At 35.7% G+C, this 20630-nt stretch overlaps 1 protein-coding gene across 3 annotated transcripts; it reads right to left on the bottom strand.

Moving 5' to 3' along the window:
- Positions 1 to 1796: 1796 nt before the first annotated feature.
- On the bottom strand, positions 1797 to 17115 carry LOC105047777 (probable isoprenylcysteine alpha-carbonyl methylesterase ICMEL2). 3 transcript variants are annotated; one of them, XM_010926853.4, is made up of 12 exons: positions 16804 to 17115; positions 14885 to 14961; positions 14588 to 14657; positions 14364 to 14444; positions 14168 to 14242; positions 13966 to 14067; positions 12723 to 12860; positions 9671 to 9736; positions 9421 to 9564; positions 7671 to 7761; positions 4855 to 5037; positions 1797 to 2197 (listed from the first exon to the last, which is right to left on the bottom strand). In XM_010926853.4, the coding sequence occupies exons 1-11, from the start codon at positions 17034 to 17036 to the stop codon at positions 4876 to 4878; spliced, it is 1239 nt and encodes a 412-aa protein (XP_010925155.1). In that variant the 5' UTR covers positions 17037 to 17115; the 3' UTR covers positions 1797 to 2197; positions 4855 to 4875. The 3 variants fall into 3 exon arrangements, with proteins under 3 accessions (XP_010925155.1, XP_029121510.1, XP_010925174.1); XM_029265677.2 differs by lacking the exons at positions 9421 to 9564; positions 9671 to 9736; XM_010926872.4 differs by lacking the exons at positions 1797 to 2197; positions 4855 to 5037; positions 7671 to 7761 and adding an exon at positions 7768 to 9175.
- Between the last annotated feature and the right edge of the window lie 3515 nt (positions 17116 to 20630).

Consider the following 20630-nt stretch of genomic DNA (forward strand, 5'->3'; position numbering starts at 1 on the left):
GCATATATATCATTTTAGTTTAAAATTTTAATAATTAAAAAATAAATTATAAATTATATTTATTGATTGATTTTAATATTTAATAATAAATAATTTATTGATAGGCTTGGATTTGTCAAGACATATGAGGCGAATCAATTTAGTGTTACCCTATAAATTTGGTTCAAAAAATTAATAACTAATGTTGGATTAAAATATAAAATTTACTTTTTTTTTTTTTCGAATCTAAGTTGGGTATATTATTGGTTTAACTAGGAGCCGGCTTAAGATTGGACTGACATTGAAAAAATTAAAGTAGAATGACTTCGCATAGTATGTCCATATAAAAAAAGATTATTATAAGTACTTTATTTTTTTTTTATTTTTATTGTATATTTTTTTATGACTTTGATGCATTTATATTGTTTGCATCTTTGTATTTTATAATAAAAATTTTTATATATTTTGTGCTCAAGATTTATATTTGAATTTTGATTTGAAAATGATGTTGTTGGATTTTATTTGTAACATGGATTCAAAATGATGGATCAAAGATAAAAGATCATACTGGAAGTAATTAATTTCAAATATTGCCACTCATTTTTTTTCAATCATTTTTTATTAGCAAATCTTCTCAATTCAGTAATATTTTATAAAAAATTTTTATGTTCATATTTTTAATTTAAATAGAGAGATTATTGAAGATAAAAATTAGCATGGGTATAGATTCATTAGCCAATAAAAATATTATATGTTACATAACACGAAAAATCTATATATTGATAAAATATTTTAATTTTCTCGATTTCAGTTAAATCCCAACATGAAGTGCAGATTCTATGCTAATATAACCAAATTGCCCGAAAAATCGAAATGGATCGAGAACAGAAGGAAGAACCACGAAGCCGGGATAGATTCGAAGATAGAGATCGGGGGACAGAGAGAGAGAGGGGAGGGGGATGCCTTGGATGATCGGAGAAGGGAGGAGGAGAAGCGCGGCCAGGAAGGAAAAAACGCCTAATCCACATGGCTCAGAGCTGGGGGGCGATGCAACGGGTAGACACAGCGGGAGAAAAAAAGTTGTAACCTGTCTTGGTCGCGACTCGTGACACGAAACCCTCTGTGGGCTGGTCAGGGATCCAAAGAATGGCGCAGTGGGGAGTCTAGCCTGCAAACGATTAGCTACATATGAGGCCCATGTTGCTAGAAGCAGGCCCCCTAAGAAGGCCGAGTAAAAGCCCAAAGAGCCCAAGAAGGTAGACAGGACTGGATCCCACAGTAAGGTATGAAAGAAACAAACTCCTACGATTGGTGAAGCCCATTTAGAGAAGGCAACCTCATGACATATGTAAATTTTCCTCTTTTTCATCGAAATTTTAAAGGAACTATTGTTTAACGTTATATTTAAAATAAATATTAGAATTAGATTGGGGCAGATGGGTGGACGTAGGAACACGTTCTAAATTGGAGTTATAATCATGCTGATTTGATGCTCAAGCAGGCTAAATGTCGCAAGCCAGCAGCGAAGAATTAATGGCCGCAACCAGAAAGTTGGAACAGACATCCCATATCGACTCGAAATATACCGAGACCTGTTTTTCTTTTCCCGTATCTTTTCCTTTTCACGTTTTTGGTTTTCTTGCTATTATAGTGATGTTTGTATGTTTGGCTGGCCTAGTGAAATGAAGTACTTGTTAAGCGATAGCTTTTTCAGAACAGGAACAAGCTCAGAAAACAGCGAGAGAAACTGAAGCAGAAACACCGATTCGTTGCAAAGCAAACATGCTGAAATAGACACACAAGCATACACAATATCATCTAGAAATTAATATGTATAGAGCACCAACGTTGATTTCAATCCACCTACATCCGTGACAAATGGTTTTTATAAGAGCTTTTTTCTACATAAAATATTGCAGAAGAAAATGCCTGCAATAGTTAAATTAAATATCCTCATGTTTCGTCATTACTATCATTCATGCTGGCCCAACATGGTAGGAAAATAATTACTATTTAATTCAAATGCTGATCTTCTACTTTCGTGTGGATGCATCACTTCACTCAGCATTTTAAGTGTCATTTGGGTGTTGAGAGATGATTGCGTTTTAGTTCAGGTTCCTGTGCAGTTTCTTCCCGGCATAGTGGCAATGCTGCAGCTTCACTTGATCCCATGGACAAGTTAAACCTGCTCGACAGACAACCTCTCTGACATCATAACCTAGAAAAACAAATATGGAGCATTCATAGTCAGTGTCCAATGTCGTCATTGTGTATTGCAAATTACAAACGGCTTGTTTAGTCTTGTCACATCAACAACAGTGTTAGTAGTTTCGACACCGGCTACTTTTTAAATTTTCTGCTCAAAATATTTGAAAATAAAATGAGTGGCTATATTATCATGCTCATCGTAAGTTCACAAACAAATGCCTTTCTTATATAACCAGAAGACAGGTAAAAAGGAAAGAAATAATTTTCACTCTTCATCAATATCTCTACCCATACAACTATATTGTATATCACAGACCAATGATCAAGGTAAACATTAAGCTATGCACAGGTAGAATGATGTGCAAAAAAGTTGCACATAACCTAAATTTTCCTGGAGAAAACTAATATGCGTTTGTCATATTAAGACCTCTGCTCATCAGAAAACCTTAGCCATTCATTTAAGAACAGGACTACTTTGTTGTTCAATTGGTGTGATATGTATATTTGGTGATATATGTGCAATGTATCCCTAATGATATAAATAAAGAATAGCAGTAACATCCTACTCCTAAAATCAATCAATTAAATGTTTTAGCTTTCAAAAGAAATCAGTAGTCGAGTGACTTTGGGAAGAGGATTTTAGAGGTTTTCTTAATGCTTGCACTATGATGCACATTATGACAGACAGAAAGATTAGATGTCCAGTTTACATTCTCCCATTTAAGAGCAAAACAATAATATGTCCAAATTGTCTTATGCACAAATCACATAGCAAATACTCATATCCAGAGATAGTCTAAGGGTTAATGCTGTCTCAATATGCATACGCTCCAGTCCACAATGAAATGGAAGATAAACCTTTTCTATAGATAATGCAAGTAAGACAAACAAACAGCCATTCCAATATTTATTTTAAGAAAACAAAAAAACAAAAACACAGACACACACACACACACAAGGGGAGCAGACCCATGTGGAGGCAATAAAATCGGACATTATGAAAATTTAGTACCTCCACCCACTTGTAGAAGCACACGATACTCCACAAGGTATATTATGAAAATCCTTGATCTGTGTAAGCCATGATTTGGCTATCAAATATATATTGTTCATGCAAAAAAGAAATCCTAAATTTGGAGGCTCAAATTTTCTTATACCTGTAAAGTTTGTCATCAAGTGCTTTATGTCATAGCTATTTTGACAGAAAGATGCTAGCACTTAACTGGTTGCGCACCATAAAAGCTTATATAACAGAGCTGGACTATGTTAAGTGGACATGAAGTACCTAACAGAACAGACACTAGCCTTAAAGTTTTGTGCAGCAACATGCAACATTGTATTCCAAAGACACAATCACCCAGCTCCTCAAGGTTGTAGATAGAGTACCTCAAGCTTTTAGAACTTCCCCAACAGTAAGGCAAAATGATAATAAAGCTTCAGGAAGAAGACGAAGAAAATTCCATGATAAGAACAAAGAATTTGTGAAATTTTGTGTCTTTGCACATTAGATGAATGATTTCTTGTTAATAAACCATCTAAAATTTTTGAAAATATTATCATTTAACATAGTTAATATTCATTAGCTTAAACAGTTGATTAACTGAGTTTTGGATTGCGAAAGTTGGCTATCTTTGAAGAGGTAGGAATCAAGTAAATATAGATAGAACCAAAAATGTAAAAGACTACGGCTGGTTGGGAAGCCAAATGAACATATGGCACAGAGCATGCCATGCTATGTTGTGTCTAGTGTGAGGTTCAACACTCATAAGAATCCTATAAACCAAGAATTTAGTACTGGTGGGACGGCAAAGCACCCAACTGACCCGAGAGAGGGGCAGGGCATGTTGGAGCGGGATTCCAATGGGGCACGGACTGGGTGGAATGGGACATCACCATCCTGAGTGCTGGGATTGGGCAGTCCTCTTCTACAAAAACATCAGGCCACCCCATTCCACAAGCTTTAAATCCTTGCTACAAACATGAAACAGGTTAAGGAAATGGGGGGCCTCATCCTTCAAGCAAACCAAGATTCCCATTAAAAGTAAAATATATATAAATGACAAGAAACTCATTTAATTACAAAATCTTAGTCACTAAGAGGTTAAACCAGCTGACAGACTGCGACAAAGGCACCAGTCATATTAAACCAATATGTCAAAAGTTTTTCACTTTCTGAGTGTGCCTAAAGTTCCCTTGCTGGGAACTCAACATCAATTCCTTCCAAGGAGTCTTCTCAACTTGGAGAAACCCGTTTTAATTCGACAAGTCTCATAGGATTATGATGTTGAATGGATGATGGATTATCTCCTTGATTAAAGATTGAATATTTAGTTAATAACTGAAAGTTTTCTCTTTTTGTGGCTCCAGTGAAATTGAAATAATATGAAACAAAAGAAAAGTATCTTAATTAGCCAACAACCTAACAATTTAAGAGAGAGAAAAAATAAGGACAGTAATATTTCTCGTATTAAATACATCCATAATATATTAAAATTCACCATTAAATATGTGAGTTGGTAAATCCACCAATGCATGTGTGCACATATTCTTTGTCACAAGGATTGCACAAACAATAGAAAAATTAACCAAAAAAAAAAAAAAAAAACAGCAGCAATGGCGGTAGCAGGAATGATATATATAGATATAATGGCTGAAGGGCCATCTCACCTGGAAATCACTCCTGAGCGCTCAAAAGGGACTTATCTGGCGAGCCATCTTCAGTTGCCACTCAAAAACAAGTTGCCCTGCTCGAGGTGCTACAGCATCTTTGGCAAGTGCACTTGCATCACTGGCATGAATAACTGCTACCAAATCTTCAAGCAGCTGATCTCTACCACCTCTAAGAGGATCCTACAAGTGCTCGTCAATGAATTTTTTTGTTAGACAAATCCCTAGACAACAAGTTTGAGAAAGCATAAATATTATTTAGTGATTGGTCATGCTTCATCTGTTTTGCCAGAAGTAAAAAGGAAAGCATTGACATATGAAGGGTACCAAAAAGTTCTAACAGTGACCTATACAACAGCATCAGTGAGCACTAGGCAATAACTAAAATAACAAAAATGGAAGAGATTTTCTAATTAGACAGGTTGGATTTACCAGGTTGTACTTAATCATTTGATCCATCTTAAGATCAAGTCCATCAAAGTGGAAAGTAAGCATGAGTCATTTCTTGCTATTTCCTTACAAGTTTTAAACTTTCTTTTCTCTATTCTAGCCAACCCAAATTATAGATCTGCTCCTCATTGGAGTTGTCTTTGGCCAATGTTTCACATGTCCACACCATCTCAAACCATTTTTCTTACTTCATCCCTTAATGGTTTCTTTGTGCACTGAGATGTGCAACTTCTGAATTTCCTTTTAGCTAATAAGTTGTCTTGTTCTTAGTAGTTTGGAGCTGTGTTACGCATGCCCCAACCACCACAAAACATTTTTCCACACTTTGTCCCCTATAAGGATGATTTGCAAATACAGACATGTTACCTCAAAAACATAATTCTATGTAGAAGGTTCTCTTTGTCCTCCCTAGCCAATATACAAATCTCTAGTATCTTCACATCCTATGCTCTCCATAACTCAACATTGTAGACACATCAAATCTTACTCTAACAGCTCAAATCAATATTCTACAATGGCAAAGCACACCAGAGGTGTCTTTCAATTTCTTTTGCATTGATTTCCTATTTTTGGAAATCCCTTGTACACTTACATAATCAATAATACTAGCATAGTAGAAAGGAACATATGATAAGAAAATATGCAGTCAATCATTTCTAACCATATCATACTTCAACCCACCTAAACTAGTATCTTTAATGCTTCCAACTTAATATTTCACCCCTTCCCTGTTCCAAATTCATCCAACTAGCTGGTAATGTCCAAAAAACATGTATGAAGGGCCTCATCAATGCAGATTTTGAGCAATTAGTACCTTGGTAAATATTGCAAAATGGCAAGAAAAGAGGATATTCTTCCCAAGTGCCATTGTACTGATTTACCTGAAACAAAGTCATCCATCCTACTACTAGTCTACCTTTATTTAGGCGTAGTAAGGGTCATATCTCACTTCGTATAGAGTAGCACTTTTGTCTTGATGGAGCTTATACTTGTGTGAGTCAAAAGTAAACATGAGGCTCTATTTCAATTTGAGACTCTGGCTTCTAATACAGAGCTAAGAGATGAAAGCAGTTCCCCATACCAAACCTTGTTATCTTCCCTCTTGGCTTAGGTTTTCTACGAGTCAAATGTTAAAGGGTTGCTCCCCAAATACATGAAGCTTTAATTAAAAGAATAAATAATAGGTCTTTGTGGACCCCAAAATTAGCCTTTTTGGTTTCATGGCAGGCTCCTATAAGTCCTGTTGTGTAAATTTGCCTTGATTACAAAGTGGGCATTGATTTAGAGGCTGATGTCAGCTGTCAAGTAGTAATAGATGTATGTTCAATCCTTCCATGCAGTCTTATCAACTTGGTAAGAGCCAATAAATTTCTGATGTGAGATGCTTGGATAATAATGATGATGACAACAGCTCTCCATTCAACTTCTTGCCAAATCTGAAAATACTTATCTGGATAATAACTTTAACGTTTCCAGCCCAGCCACCCCATTTCTTTCTCATGGCACTGTTATCTTGCACAATAACATTATCACCTATACTTGCACATGGAACTGCTTCAAACACTCCAAATATTTCACCATCACCATCACCACTGCCGCCAACATCATCATCATTGTAAATCCTCCTCAGGGACTCTTCCATACCTGTGCAAGCTCATGGCATGGGTTCTACAAGAAGCCTCTTTCCTACATTTTTTGAAGCTTGTATATTTGAATTTCTTGTATGATTGGTGTTTTTGCTAAAGAAAATTTAAAGATTTATTGCTTCCCTGAATATTTGAGAGTAATGTATATCTTTTTCCAGTGCTGAGTCTCATGTCAGAGAGTGTTGTATACTTTTTCCAGTGCCGAGTCTCATGTTAGTGTACCTCAACACAAGAACTTGTTATTACAAAGGAGATTCTTAATAGTCCCCAAGAAGCTTATGTGAAAAATTGGGTGATTAACAGCCAGATGATGCACACATCACAGACCATGTCTCAGAGAGTTTAAGAGAGTCATTTAGATCATAAGGACAAAAATGAAAACAAATCAGTTCAGCATCTATATAAATTTTAATAAAAATTTGCAGTTCAAATATATGCAAAGTCCATGAGGTTACAAAGTTCAATGACTCCATCAGAGAAAAGGACCAAACAGTCAACAGTATTCTAAAATGCAGATTGCCAAGTCTGAACTCATCTGCCATTAAGAATGCATGTAATGCATCTTGCACATAATGATTCTGAGAATAGAGAGAAGAAAGAAGATAATTATGAGCGTAAATGCAGTTCAGATGAATCGTCAACCAGAGCAAAAGTATAAAGAAGTGAAGCTACAATCTCATAGTCATAGAACAATACAATGGCTCTTGTGAAAAAAATTACCTGTATAAACAAATCAGTGTGTGTTTTTCCTTCATATAAGACTAGTTTAGCTTTAGCACCAACCGTCTGAAGGGCATCCACAAAATCTTTGCTGCATACAGAATCAAGTGAGTAACCAGTGACTGCCAACAACTAGACTTTGGCTTGGGAGGGAAAGCTACATGCATGAATTATATACAAATACAATGTAATGAACAAGATTCCCAACAACAATGAGGAGAGAAACAAAGGACAATCAAAGAGGAAGAAGAAGAAACAGATATAAGATTCCCAATAAATAATAATAAGTTAATAACGAAGAGAGAAACGAAGGGCAATCAAAATTTAGAAGAGGAGGAAGAGAAGAAACAGACAAGGGAAAATTGGGCAAGTGGCTGCATCATCTGTTGTTAATAACATAACTGATAAAAGCTTTGCCATATTCATCATCATTAACTACTTATACACGTTCATCTTTCTCAGAGGTGCCTCAAGATAAAATGTTATTGTTAAGCATTAGAGATTTTGTTAATTGTGCAGTACAGTATGCACATTAGAAAACGCTTCGGTCAAAGCAGCCCTGAAAAAGCCTTGATCAATCAATAAATATCATATGATGTTAGTGACATTGGAAAGAATTGAAAAAGCTTGGTTTTGTTGGGGAAGCTCATTGGTCAGTTTCCACAATTTGTAATGTCACTAAATGCCTTGATATACAGAAAATGAAATGAGTATGTTCTGATGTGGTTTGCTCAAAGGGTTAAATCAACAAGAAAACAGCTCATACTAAACTGATCAAAGCAATAATATATACAAAAAAAAAAAAAATCGCAAGATAGCAACAGAAATTTTATTGCGAGAAGAAGATATGGAAACTTAAAGAAGAAGAAAGAAAAAAAGAAATAAACACAAAGAGAAAGGGAAAGGAAAAAGTGCTAAACAGCAAAAACATAGAACTGCTAGTGTCAGTGGGAAGAAGAAGAAGAAGAAGAAGAAGAAGAAGAACACATAGAAACCCATGCCAAACTGAGACAGATCGATGCAAACCAACAAAAATCATTACTTGCAGCAGACATGCATGCCAATGCTGGCACTAGCCTGATAAGGCAAGGCATGGTTGCCATGTAGTAGCATTTCAATGCTTGGCCACTAGCGTCAGCAGCTGTAGCCATTAATAGATATAAATAATGAACAAGGATTTATAGAGTCAAAAATTGAAACAAGTTGTAGAGAAATGGCTTCAGTGAGGCCCATGATCTACCATCAGAATACGGGGATAGAATAAAAATGAAAGATTTAAGTGCCTGCTCATGCCAGGCAAGTACCAAACTACCACGATTGGCACAAGGTCACCAAAGCACACATTAAGTCATTCCTTTTTTAAACATTACAAAGTTTTCTAAATTTTTAAACTTTTTAATATTTTTGCTTCTGCAAAGTTTGGCAAATGCATCTGCAATGCTGTGTGAGGTACAAGTCACGTCTGCAAGTGACCAACACTCCCCTCCGCATCAATAGCCAAAACCCTAGAATAAATAAAATATAAACTTCATAACCTGAATTTAAAAATGAAAATGATTAATAGACAATAATTTTTTTCCTCCATACTTGTACACTAAGACTCATGTTCAGTGATTGTCAGATATATTATAATGATTTTGAAAAAGGACTTTTTTTTAAGGGCACCTCTTTCAGTCAAGACAATTTTGTATCCCTGGTTCATTTAAGACAGTGCTTACTCCAACATCCTGATATTTCTCATGAGACCAACCTGGCAGAAGATGGTATAGAATAGTCGGCTGTTCCATGAAACAGAATGATATAAGGAAGTAGAGGAATTGCTTGTCTAAAACTTGAGCCCCGTACAACAACTTCTGGAGAATAGCGCCTTAAGTTTTCCTCCCCCTCCATTATGCTGATATAAAATTTGATACAACTTTTCTTTAGTTCAATCTTATAAGAGAAATGGAACCCTAAAAGAATGCATCATCAGAAACTTAACGAGACAGTGGAATATGCACCTGAGAAAGATGCTGCGATACAGACCACGTTCGTGGAAGTGATCAACCAGGTTCAGCATGTTGTATCTGTTAATAGAACTACTAAATTGAGCCTCAAGAATGCTGATTGGGTTGGATAATGTATGCTCAAACTAAAAATAAAATAAAATAAAGTATATGCAAAAACCGTCAAGCAATAAAATAGCAAAAAATCTAGCTCTTTCTGCTTGGGCGGTATTCTAGGATATCAGATGAAGGAAGAGTCACAGGAAGAATATTCCAGCTTATATTAGAGACCCAAGTTAATGAAATGGATGCTAAACATATGCTGATGTAAAGACATCAAATTATTGTTCGTCAAATATTTGCACTGCTTCAAACTTATCATATTTCGATTTATCAAACTTCAATCACTAAACAAAATTATAAAGCATCCCCTTCACCAAAGATTCCAAGAATCATGCCATTGCACATAATAAAACTAATTACAGGGTAAATTTTGCAACTGGCGTTCTAGACAAATTATAAAAATAATCATATATAGATGGGAAAAAAGTTAACAGTTGTGAAGAAATGTTTACTCGAAACATTTTCAAGTGCATTATACACCAAGAAGTACTATAACACTATCATGATACTACTGATGGTTTTCTAAAGCAACATAAACCTCAATTCCTACATAAATATGATACTACTGATGTTTTTCTAAAGCAACGTAGACCTCAATTCCTACAGGAAAAAGCAACTACACAGAGTGAGATGAATTCATGTGTGCTGGAAAAGGAGGTGACAATAAGCACTATCCTAGCAGTAGCATCTTTGGACATGCTGGAAAAGGAGAACTTGATAAATGAACTTTGTATTCCTGGGCTGCCTAGAGTCCAGCACAAGTCTTATTGCTCCATAAGGCAGACCTGTTCCCTCCAACCCTTGGAAAGGAAGAATGATTTTCAGAATCAAGTCCATCAGAGCTACTCCAATATAATCAGAGTCAAATATCAGATTTTTGAAGTTACTCAAAGTAAATGTAAGATTATTCAAGAGAAAAAAGGAACTTTCTTAATAATCTTAGCATGTGAAAATAACAAGGTGCACATCTCAAAATCTAGGCTGAAAGGTCCTATACTGCACTCACAATTTATGGATCCCCTTCTTTGCTCACCTGATAGTGGGAAGGTCGAGTCCACCCGAACGAATTATATGGCTAGTTTCAGAGTGACGATGGACCACTTTGCAGGGAGGCGGTTCGAGGCCTTTTTGAAGATATGCAAGATGACCAACACCATAATGTGGTTCTTGTTGATAATTTTCATGAAATGAAGGCAATCTATGATAATGACCCGTAGAATAGAATAAGAGAGAAGGTTCCATGAAAATAATATTTATTACAGCTGATCAACAAAGAAATAAGTGCAGAAGAGGCATCTGAGTTGATGCAGAATGGAGAAAATGATCTGCTAATAGTGAAATGTCCAAGGAGTAATCCATGAATTTTAATTATGGTCATTGGCCCCAGAGATAGGTCTTCGTTATGAAAAAGGCCCTACGTAAGATGTCTGTGTTTATGATTTAACACCTATAATGTGTTTCACTAGCTGGAGAAATAAGGACTGGATATGTGGATCTCCCACATAGCAAAGCGAAAACCAGCAAAAAAAAAAGCTGTAAAGCAAATAAAGGGCTAAATGCATGAAAAAATGTTGATAAAGAAGAAAAAAGGATCCAATAATGGTTTAGCAAGGATTATGATTATTGTCTATAAAGAGTACACATGAACAAGAACTATATAGGTAGAGGAAATACCTCAAAATCCTCAAAATGATGATAGGGAAAGAAGAGATAGAGCACTAGAGCTCAAAAGTGTTGTCTGAGCAGAAAGGTAAGGAAAACTCAATTCCTTTCTAGATTAGGAACGAAAATGGCAAATGGAGGAGAGAGATAATATTATGCTTGTGGGAGGCCTTAAATACTTTGAAGATTACCAAGGAGCAAAGAGGCCTATGCAAGCTTTGCAGTGAAGGACAAACTGTAAAGTTAGGGAGGTAAAGGAAAAGAACTCCCAAAAATGTCCAGCCAAAGAACCCCGGGAGCTCTGATGTTTGACATCTGCTTGTGATCAGAAATCAGCAATGAATTATGTCCAAAGATCTTGCTGAAAACCTCAGAAATTTCTTGATTACATATCACATTTGTCATCAGCTGATGATCACGAAAAAAATTTAGCAATTATTCAGCAGAAAGAAGGACATGACATTCTTATGTAACAACAGTTTCAACCAAATTAAAAGATGAAATTAATGATGACCAAGTTTCCCAGATGGGTCCCTGAAGTTTCAAGATAAATAGCCCAAAGGCAGTTTGGTGACTTTTATAGAATGAAATTTGATTAACAAATATAATGAATTGAATTACCTTATTAGGGCATACATTCAATATGTCCAAATGAAAGACTTATACCCAACCAACCTAAACAATCCACTAAGTTTTTAGTCCATACAAACTCCCAACATATAATCCGTGTAAAATGGCAACAGAAACAATTTAAACATACTTTTAACAGTTCAGGGGTAATAAGACCATTAACACGATTTATTTGCATTTATTTGGGTGATGACATGATAAGCTACAAGTACTCAAGTTACATCAATTTCTGAAGATGGTTAGCAATCTGGCTAATGAATTAGCAATGTTAGCTTTCATTTGGACCTTTGAGGCAGCTTGGCTAATGAATTGGCCGCTGACATGTATCTCCTAATAATGTGTTGCACGGACTAGGATGTCATGCTCCAATACTACCTATTGCCATTTTGTACATGTTGGTTGCAGAACCAGGCCTCAGAAGTAAATATGGCAATCATCAAAACCATATTTATCTCTGCACTTATATCTTAGAATTTGAAATTCAGACAAGGTAAATAGACAACTTCGATGGAATGCAACACAAATGCTATTTCATGTTTGTATTTATATACATTCGCAAGGAGGTGATTCCTGCAGGAAATCAGACTTGCTCGACGATATTGCAAAAGTGTCATCAGATAAAGACATAAAGCACTAAATTTTGAAAACTTACCCGCCTGATAAACCAACGTATGCTTTTATCTGTGAGACACTCCAAGTTATGCTCTCTCCTGCAGCTTCTTTAATTGCTTGCTCCAAGAGGGTGCAAGCAGCGATATGTGCACCAGCTGATTGTCCCATCAAATACACCCTACACAATTAGTTATGGAAAGTCAAGAATATGCAAGTGTGGTGGAAATTGGCTAACTCAAGAATGCAAAAAAGCGATACTCCTTGAGCAAGTTGCATTCTAGAATACCTGAAGGTTCTCTCCAGATGCCCACCAATAGAACTAAATCATTAGGTTTGCTTTTTAAAAAAGTTTATGCGAAATAACTATCGACATTAAACCCATTAGCTTATGCAGTTTATGCTCATCAATCAACCTAATCACTCACATTAGATATGGGTTAGCTACTTGAAACTTGGTTTTCACTCTGGTGTATCCAAACATAGATTCATTTGGATTACACATCTTTTTAACTACTGTGCTTTTGGGGAAAAATAACACAAATTTGCAAAAGCAGTTGATTTCTGCACCTTAAGAATGAAACCAGGGCCAATCAAATTAGCTGTTCCACCAGATAATGACCTAGGATGTATGCCAGAGGATCATTTAAGCCACAGGCCAAATCAGTCCATCACCAGGCTCAGCTGATTGAGAGATGGCCTAACCATTTTAGAAGATGCTTGGTTGGGTAAGCCCCTAGCTCAACTTATTCAAAATATAAATGGTCTTCACAGCTCCAACCAGAAAAACCTCTCTCTCTCTCTCTCTCTCTCTCTCTCTCACACACACACATTCAAATAACACAGAAAGGATGATCATACCATGCTTCCATAAGCTTATGTCTTCAACTGGTGTGCACTTTCCGCCTCCTACATACATGCATATCCCATGCTTTTATTCTCTCAAGCATCCCTAAAGGCATGTACTCTATTAAATATATCAGAGCTTCTCCTTTACTACAAGGAAGGGATGAGTCTTCCATGGAGTAACCAAACTTAGATAATCCAATGAGAAGATTGGTTTAAAAAGTCAATTTCCTTATCAAAACATTCAACATATATTTTCACTCAGTTGTTTTCTTTTTGATGTCAAATCTGGATAGTAACTGTCTCAAGAAGTTAAACATGACTTTTAACCTGAATTAATTTGAATTAAGATCCAGATCCTTGATTCCTTAGATTCAGTTTTTCCTATCACTTTAGGATCCAAAGCTAGGCTGAGCTAGGGTTAAACTAAAGATCCATACCGGTGAGGGTCACCTCCATAGCTGGCAATGTTATTGCATATAAATGAGATTCCTTCGGAAGCATCTGTTATCATATCACTTATGGTCCCTTGAGGAAAGTTTCTGCAAAAATACATCAGCCATAAGATACAATGAAGCAATAAAAATCATGTCCCCATGTCTCAGTCACATATGTATGGACGTATGCGTGCAACATCAATACCTGTAATCAATGCATGCAACTATAATATCTCTTTCTGCCAACCGCCTCCCTAGAAGAGCACCCCATGCTTTGTAACTGAACCCAAAAAAAAAAAATCTCATTACTCTCAACTAATTGAACAAGGAAAAGACACAAAGTGATTTGTCACAAAATTTCCTAGAATATACTATTTGATACAAGAAATAACTCCACTCACCCAATAATCCAGGCCCCACCAGTTACAAATGCCACAACTGGCTTTGGTTCATTGCTATCTTTTGGCAGATATAGATCCAACCTAAAAAAAGAAAATTACTGTCTACTCTGACTCATAGGCAAATTATAATAGGCAAATTATAGGAAATATATGCTTGTGCAACTAAATCTTAGAGCATGAATGCACAAAGGATATAGCATTCAGATTTCAAACTTACAACTTACCGATTTCTGGGCTGTTCACCATAGACTATACTTCTACGGACCTGGGTTGAAAAAAAATAGTAATATCCAACTGTAATGTACAAAAAAAGTTAGCTAAATAGATAACAATATAGGAACAGGAGATAGTTATCTAGAAAAGCTAATTCCTTGATAAGCTATACAGTAAAGCAGTCAACTGTAAGTTTTTCTTTAAGAAAAACAAATAATGATTAGTTAAAAGCTGCACATGCATCCAGAAGATTTCAGAAAACATTTTTGCTGAAATTACAAAAAATCATTTTTAATGAAATCACAAACCTTGTAGGAAACCTGGCATGAGCAAGATAGCATAGCACGCAAGGGCAAGAAATTTTGTCATCCACCGGTAACCTACCCTGAACAAAGTCAATTATTTTAAAAAAAAAGTATACAAAACATAGTAAAGCTACAGGTATAACATTTTGCATTTATTGTAATATATGTAGAAGCAAAATAAGCTAGGATGACCAGAAATTGGTACTTTAAAAAATTTGAGAAAAAAAAATAACTATCACTAAAGAGATAAGAAAGAACATATATCAAGCTTTAAACAATTTTGGCATGGCCTCACCATCCTCTATTAACAATCTATCAAATTAAGGACTACATCTACTATCATTGCAGGCTATCCCAATTCATTAATCATCTTCCATTCATATATATCTTTTGTATTTCCCATATCTTTCTTGAACCTAAACATGAACTTTGGAACTTATTTTTGCCTAGGTGACCATCGATCTGTGTTGCACATTCCCATAGCATATGAGACAATGACTCACCACTTTGTCCCCAATAGTTTGAACAATTATGGTTGCTGCAGTATACTCTTTCTTCACCCTATCTTACCTGGTCTTACCATACATCCACTTTAGGATTGACATCTCTTCCACGCTCATCTTCTAAGCGTAGACCCTTTTTGATAACTAATATATTTGAAGCATGCATAATTAAAAACACATTGTGATTCAGCATACCCAAAGGCACCCTTCTCTAAACTCCCATTCATGACTTGGATTGAAACATTCTATTACAAAATTATCACGAAGGAAATGTATCTTTTCTAATCATTTGGAAGAAAGGCATCCTAAAAGAATAAGCATGGATAATCAGTTTCTTCACCCTACATTGACTATGCTACTGAAATAGCTACCTTAATCTTAGCCATAGATTTCATGGAGAAGCTGGATCAAGCAAAAAGAGGCAAAAACCAGCCCAATTGGTGGCCAAGATAAACGGCTCATATAACTTCCAATCCATTCATTAAAATTGCAAAAAATATAACTTCTTTCATGTGTCCACATTTAAAGGCGGACATTCTTGCAATCAACCAACATCCATTGGCTCTAGATTTTATGATCAAATTCCATTGTTTCAGTTTAACAAGAGCCCAGAATTGGAAAACTTTTCCATTTCAGAAAACTTCGTTTCTTAATTATATAGGCCAAACAAGTCTGAATTGCCATGGGATTTTACAGGCATATTCTCTGTTGATTGTGTTCTCTTTTTCTTTTTCCTTTTTTTTCTTGGGTTGTGGGTGGGTGTATTTCTTTTTTTGGTGGGGCGAGGGGATTCAGGATACTATTTTCAGTAATTTTGTACACAACCATCCTCACGAGGCAACGTAGGGTTAGTTTAAGAGAATACTTTTAATGTCTACTAATATAACTCTCGCAAAGTAGTTTCTTCCACTTTTATCTGCTTTGTTTCAAGTGCTTCTTCTGTCTCCCGCAGCATGCATGTTAAATTCAATAATCCAAGTGCATAACCAAGGAGATCGTAGTGCATACTAAATACTAATGCACATGATAATTCTCACAATACACTTGAAAAGTACTATAGACGATTGTGATCATCCATCTCAACAAAAGTTTTTTCTTATCCCCCTCTCTAAGAACTATGCAGACTATACTTATCTAAGAACAGATCAACAGCATCTTTTCGTTTCTCCTTTTTAAGAATTTGGCATCTGTCATGCCCGTGGGAATGAAGAGCCACGGAAATGGATTGGTGGCCGACGAGCTGGATGTTTGAGTAGATCTACCGAAATAGCTTTACGAAGCCCCAGTAATTAACATGCAAAAACATAATCTAACAAGTAGATCCATTATCTCAAACAAAAAGTATAAAGAACTTGAAATGGGGATCCAAAGAAAACCGAAATAACTTTATTTGGAAATATGGTGTAAAATCCTAAGTACCCGAGGTACTGCAGGAGAGTGAGAGCGAGGCGAGTAATGCGATAAGTCTCGGCAGCTGCGTGGCCGACGTCCCGCCTGAAAGAGGGGCGGCGCGACGGGCAAGAGAGCCCGAGGGAGAGATCGCCGGAGGCCCTCCGCCGCATGTTGCTGGAGGGGCTCCAGCGAAGCAACGGTTTCTCAATATTCGCGTCCTCCACGGCAGCCGGCCTGCGATCGCCGGCTGCTTCGGCCATGGCGCACGGGGAAGCGAGCTCCGATGGAATCGAGGCTCTGGAGAGACGCAGAGAGGGAGAGTTTTTTTTGGGTTCGCGTATGTGGCTTTGGGTTTAAAGTTTAGATGAACGGAGGAGACGACGGAAAGGTTGTAGGACCCACACGGGACAGGCGAATATTTGGAAGACACGTGGGGATAGTGGGGATGTTTGCTTTGTATTGCTGGATCGCTTTGGAGGGAAAGGAGACGTAGTTATTTTTATTACCTGCCCAAACCGAAATGCTACAATCCGGATTCGGTCTGAAAATCGGCAATTTAGATAAATAAATTGATAATTATTTTCTTCAAAATAATAAGGAGAATTATGTTATATATTAATTGATTTTAATATTTTATAAAATATTATGCTTAATTTAAGATATTTTGCGAATTCAAAATTAATATATTATATATTACTGACGATAATTTTACTTTTTGATATCATTTAATTTTTATTTCTATTTTATTTGTTTATGTGTGAATAATTTTTATTTATTTATAATCTTTAAGCATAATTTTAAAAATCCAAATATTTTTACTCTTGTCGGAATTTTTTTCAAATCTCGGACTTATAATTATGGTTAAGATTTATCATTTTATTGAAAAATAAAGGCTAAAGTCGGTATTAATTCATTATCTAATTTGAAGGCTGTCACGACAATGTTACAATTTTATATTAAAATCCAATGAGATACGTTAGCATGTGGACTGTGCTTCGGGTGGCAGATCCGGTGGCGGATCCGATGCTGGTATAGACTTCTCTATGCGCTCAGAGTCCTATTTGCCAGTTTCTTGAAGAGGCCATGGTACATCTAAAAACAAAATGTGGCGTTCTCTTCACTGAATTATGGCCGGGGGACCCAATTAAGAAAAATCTTGAATGTGCCGAGAGCTGGCCAGCCTTAGATCTGGCATCATGTCTGCACCTGGATCTAAAAAGGAACAGGGCATCAACAAAGACACGTGGATCATGAGAAAGATGAGGCCCACCCCTTGCCCTACGGCAAGAGCCGAGTAGGGAGAAGTCAGGGACCTTCCGGAAGAGAATATATGAGTGAACACTACGAGAGAGAAGAAGGCTGTCAAAAGGCTCCCTACCGCGGGAAGAGGGGATAGCAATCCAAGATTACTAAAACATTTCAAGACTGCTTTGTACACCTGAGAAGTGATCGATTTAATTTAGGCCTTCCAAACAAAATACATAAATCAAGTGAAATCGATAATTAATTTCGGAACAATCATTGACAACAAAGCTTCTTGAATTGAAACAGTATTAGTCATGTGAGGTGGCAGTACATTTTATGAAGAGATCAAGTCTAATCCATTTTAGTACGATGATTTAAGGATATTTTTAAAAAATTAAGCATTACCATAATTTTCAGTTCATTGAAAAGTGATTTTTCATGTTATATATAGATTTTTTTATAAAATATGAAAAAAAATATTCTAATGAAAAAACTACTTTCTGTCTTTTTTTTTATCTAAAAATATTTAAATTAATTTTTTTTTTTAGTTGACCATACTTTGGACCAAACAAGTCCTAAAGCTAGCATGTCACGTCTGTTTTGTAAACTTGAGACAGATCAATTTTATTTGGGCCTTCCAAACAGTGAATGAATCATGTGAGATCGGTCATTGCAATAAATTTAATAATAGAAAAAAAACATTGACATCATCGATTTTTAAATTAGCAGAAATGCAACACAAAGAAATGAAAAAAAGTAAAAGAGATTAGAGTGGGAAATACCTCCTGGAATGATCTATTACCTGACGTGCATCAACAAAGATTTGTTGGAATTGCCCGAACGAACCAGGTGGCCAATACTGAGTTGATAATGATTCAGCCTTTGACAACTTGTTCACGCTACGCAACTAGTATGTGTTTAACCTAAGCAACTACCGACTAGTACATGTTTAAGCTACGCAACTAACACATGACTCCTGGTAAGTACCATTATTTTTGCTTTGACCAAAGAACGACGGTCCTGACCTTTTTTATTTTTATATAAAAATAGCTATTTTTAATGTCATGAATGGTTCTGCAGACGACGAAATGTCCTTCGATTTAACATTATAGGAATGATAGCCAAGTTGGTATGAAACATACATGCTTGGTAGCCTACTAAGGCGGTTGGTGTGGAAAAGGATAGGATTGTTTTTTTTTTTTTTTTTGATGAGATGGATCATTTATGTCCATCTAATATGAATATATTTAAAAAAATTGAAAAAATAAAATATTTTTATAAAAATCGGAAGTCATACAAATATCAGTCTAACTAAACAATCCAGAATGCTCTACAATAAAATCCACCATCCAATCGTCTCCTCAAAGAGTATCTGACGGTGAGGTAAGCGCATATTTGACTATTAAAAAACATGTGACTTTTTAGAAGCGAAAGCATGCACGGATGGATAGGGCACTATATCCTATGGAACTGGTCGGACCAAACCCCTATTATTTTTATTTTTCTTTTTTTTTTTACCAACGATCATGACCCCTTTTTTTTTTTTTATAAAAATAGCTACTTTTAATATCATTAATTACGCTGCAAATGATAGCGTTCTTCGACACTGATTCAATGTTAGAATATATAAGAATGATAGTTGAGCCGATATGAAGCATACATGCTCGGTAGCCTAATAAGGAGGTTGGTGTGGAGGTGGCTTTTTTTTTTTTTTTTTCCGAAAACATGTGTCATTTATACCCATCCAACATGAATATATTTAAAAAAATTAAAAAAATAAAATATTTCTGTAAGAGCTAGTAGTTATATAGATATTAGTCTAAATAAACAATTCAGAGTACTCCGTATCAAAATTTGCTATCCAGTCACTTTTTGAAAGACATACTTGATGGCGAGGTAAGTACAGATTTGTCTATCTAGAAATAGATGATTTTTTGAAAATGAAAGCATACATAGGTGGATAGGACACTATGTTCAATGGATCTGATTAGATCAATCTCCTATTATTTTTATTTTTTTATCAATAATCATAATTTTTTTTTTTTTGATAAGAATGGCTATTTTTAATATCATGAATGGTGCTATAGATGACGGAGCATTCTTTTGGCAGCAATTCAACTTTAGAATATAGGAATGGCAACAAAGTTGGTACGAAGCATATATGCTTAGCAAGGACAGATGCTTTTTCTTTTTTTGATAACACGAGCTATTTATATACATCTAGTATAAATAAAATTAAAAAATAAAAAAATAAAATATTTCTAAAAAAACTACAGGAGTTATAAGAGTTATACAGATATATTCAGCTAAACAATTCAGAGTGCTCCGAAACAAAATTAGCTATCCAATCATCTCCTGAAAGATGTACCTAATGATGAGGTAAGTATAGTTCGGTCATCTTTTGGAAATGAAAATATGCATGGATGGATAGGGCACTACGTCTCCATTGATCTGATCAGACCTAACCCCTATTATTATTATTATTATTATTATTATTATTATTATTATTTTGATGATAAGAGGGACAAAAAGTTATATTAGGGCATAAGAACTATGATTAAATATAGGCTTTACAATCAGTTCCAAGAAAGACAAACAACCATATAGAA

Source organism: Elaeis guineensis, chromosome 2 (assembly GCF_000442705.2).
Source record: "Elaeis guineensis isolate ETL-2024a chromosome 2, EG11, whole genome shotgun sequence".
In the NCBI taxonomy this organism is placed as follows: Eukaryota; Viridiplantae; Streptophyta; class Magnoliopsida; order Arecales; family Arecaceae; genus Elaeis; species Elaeis guineensis.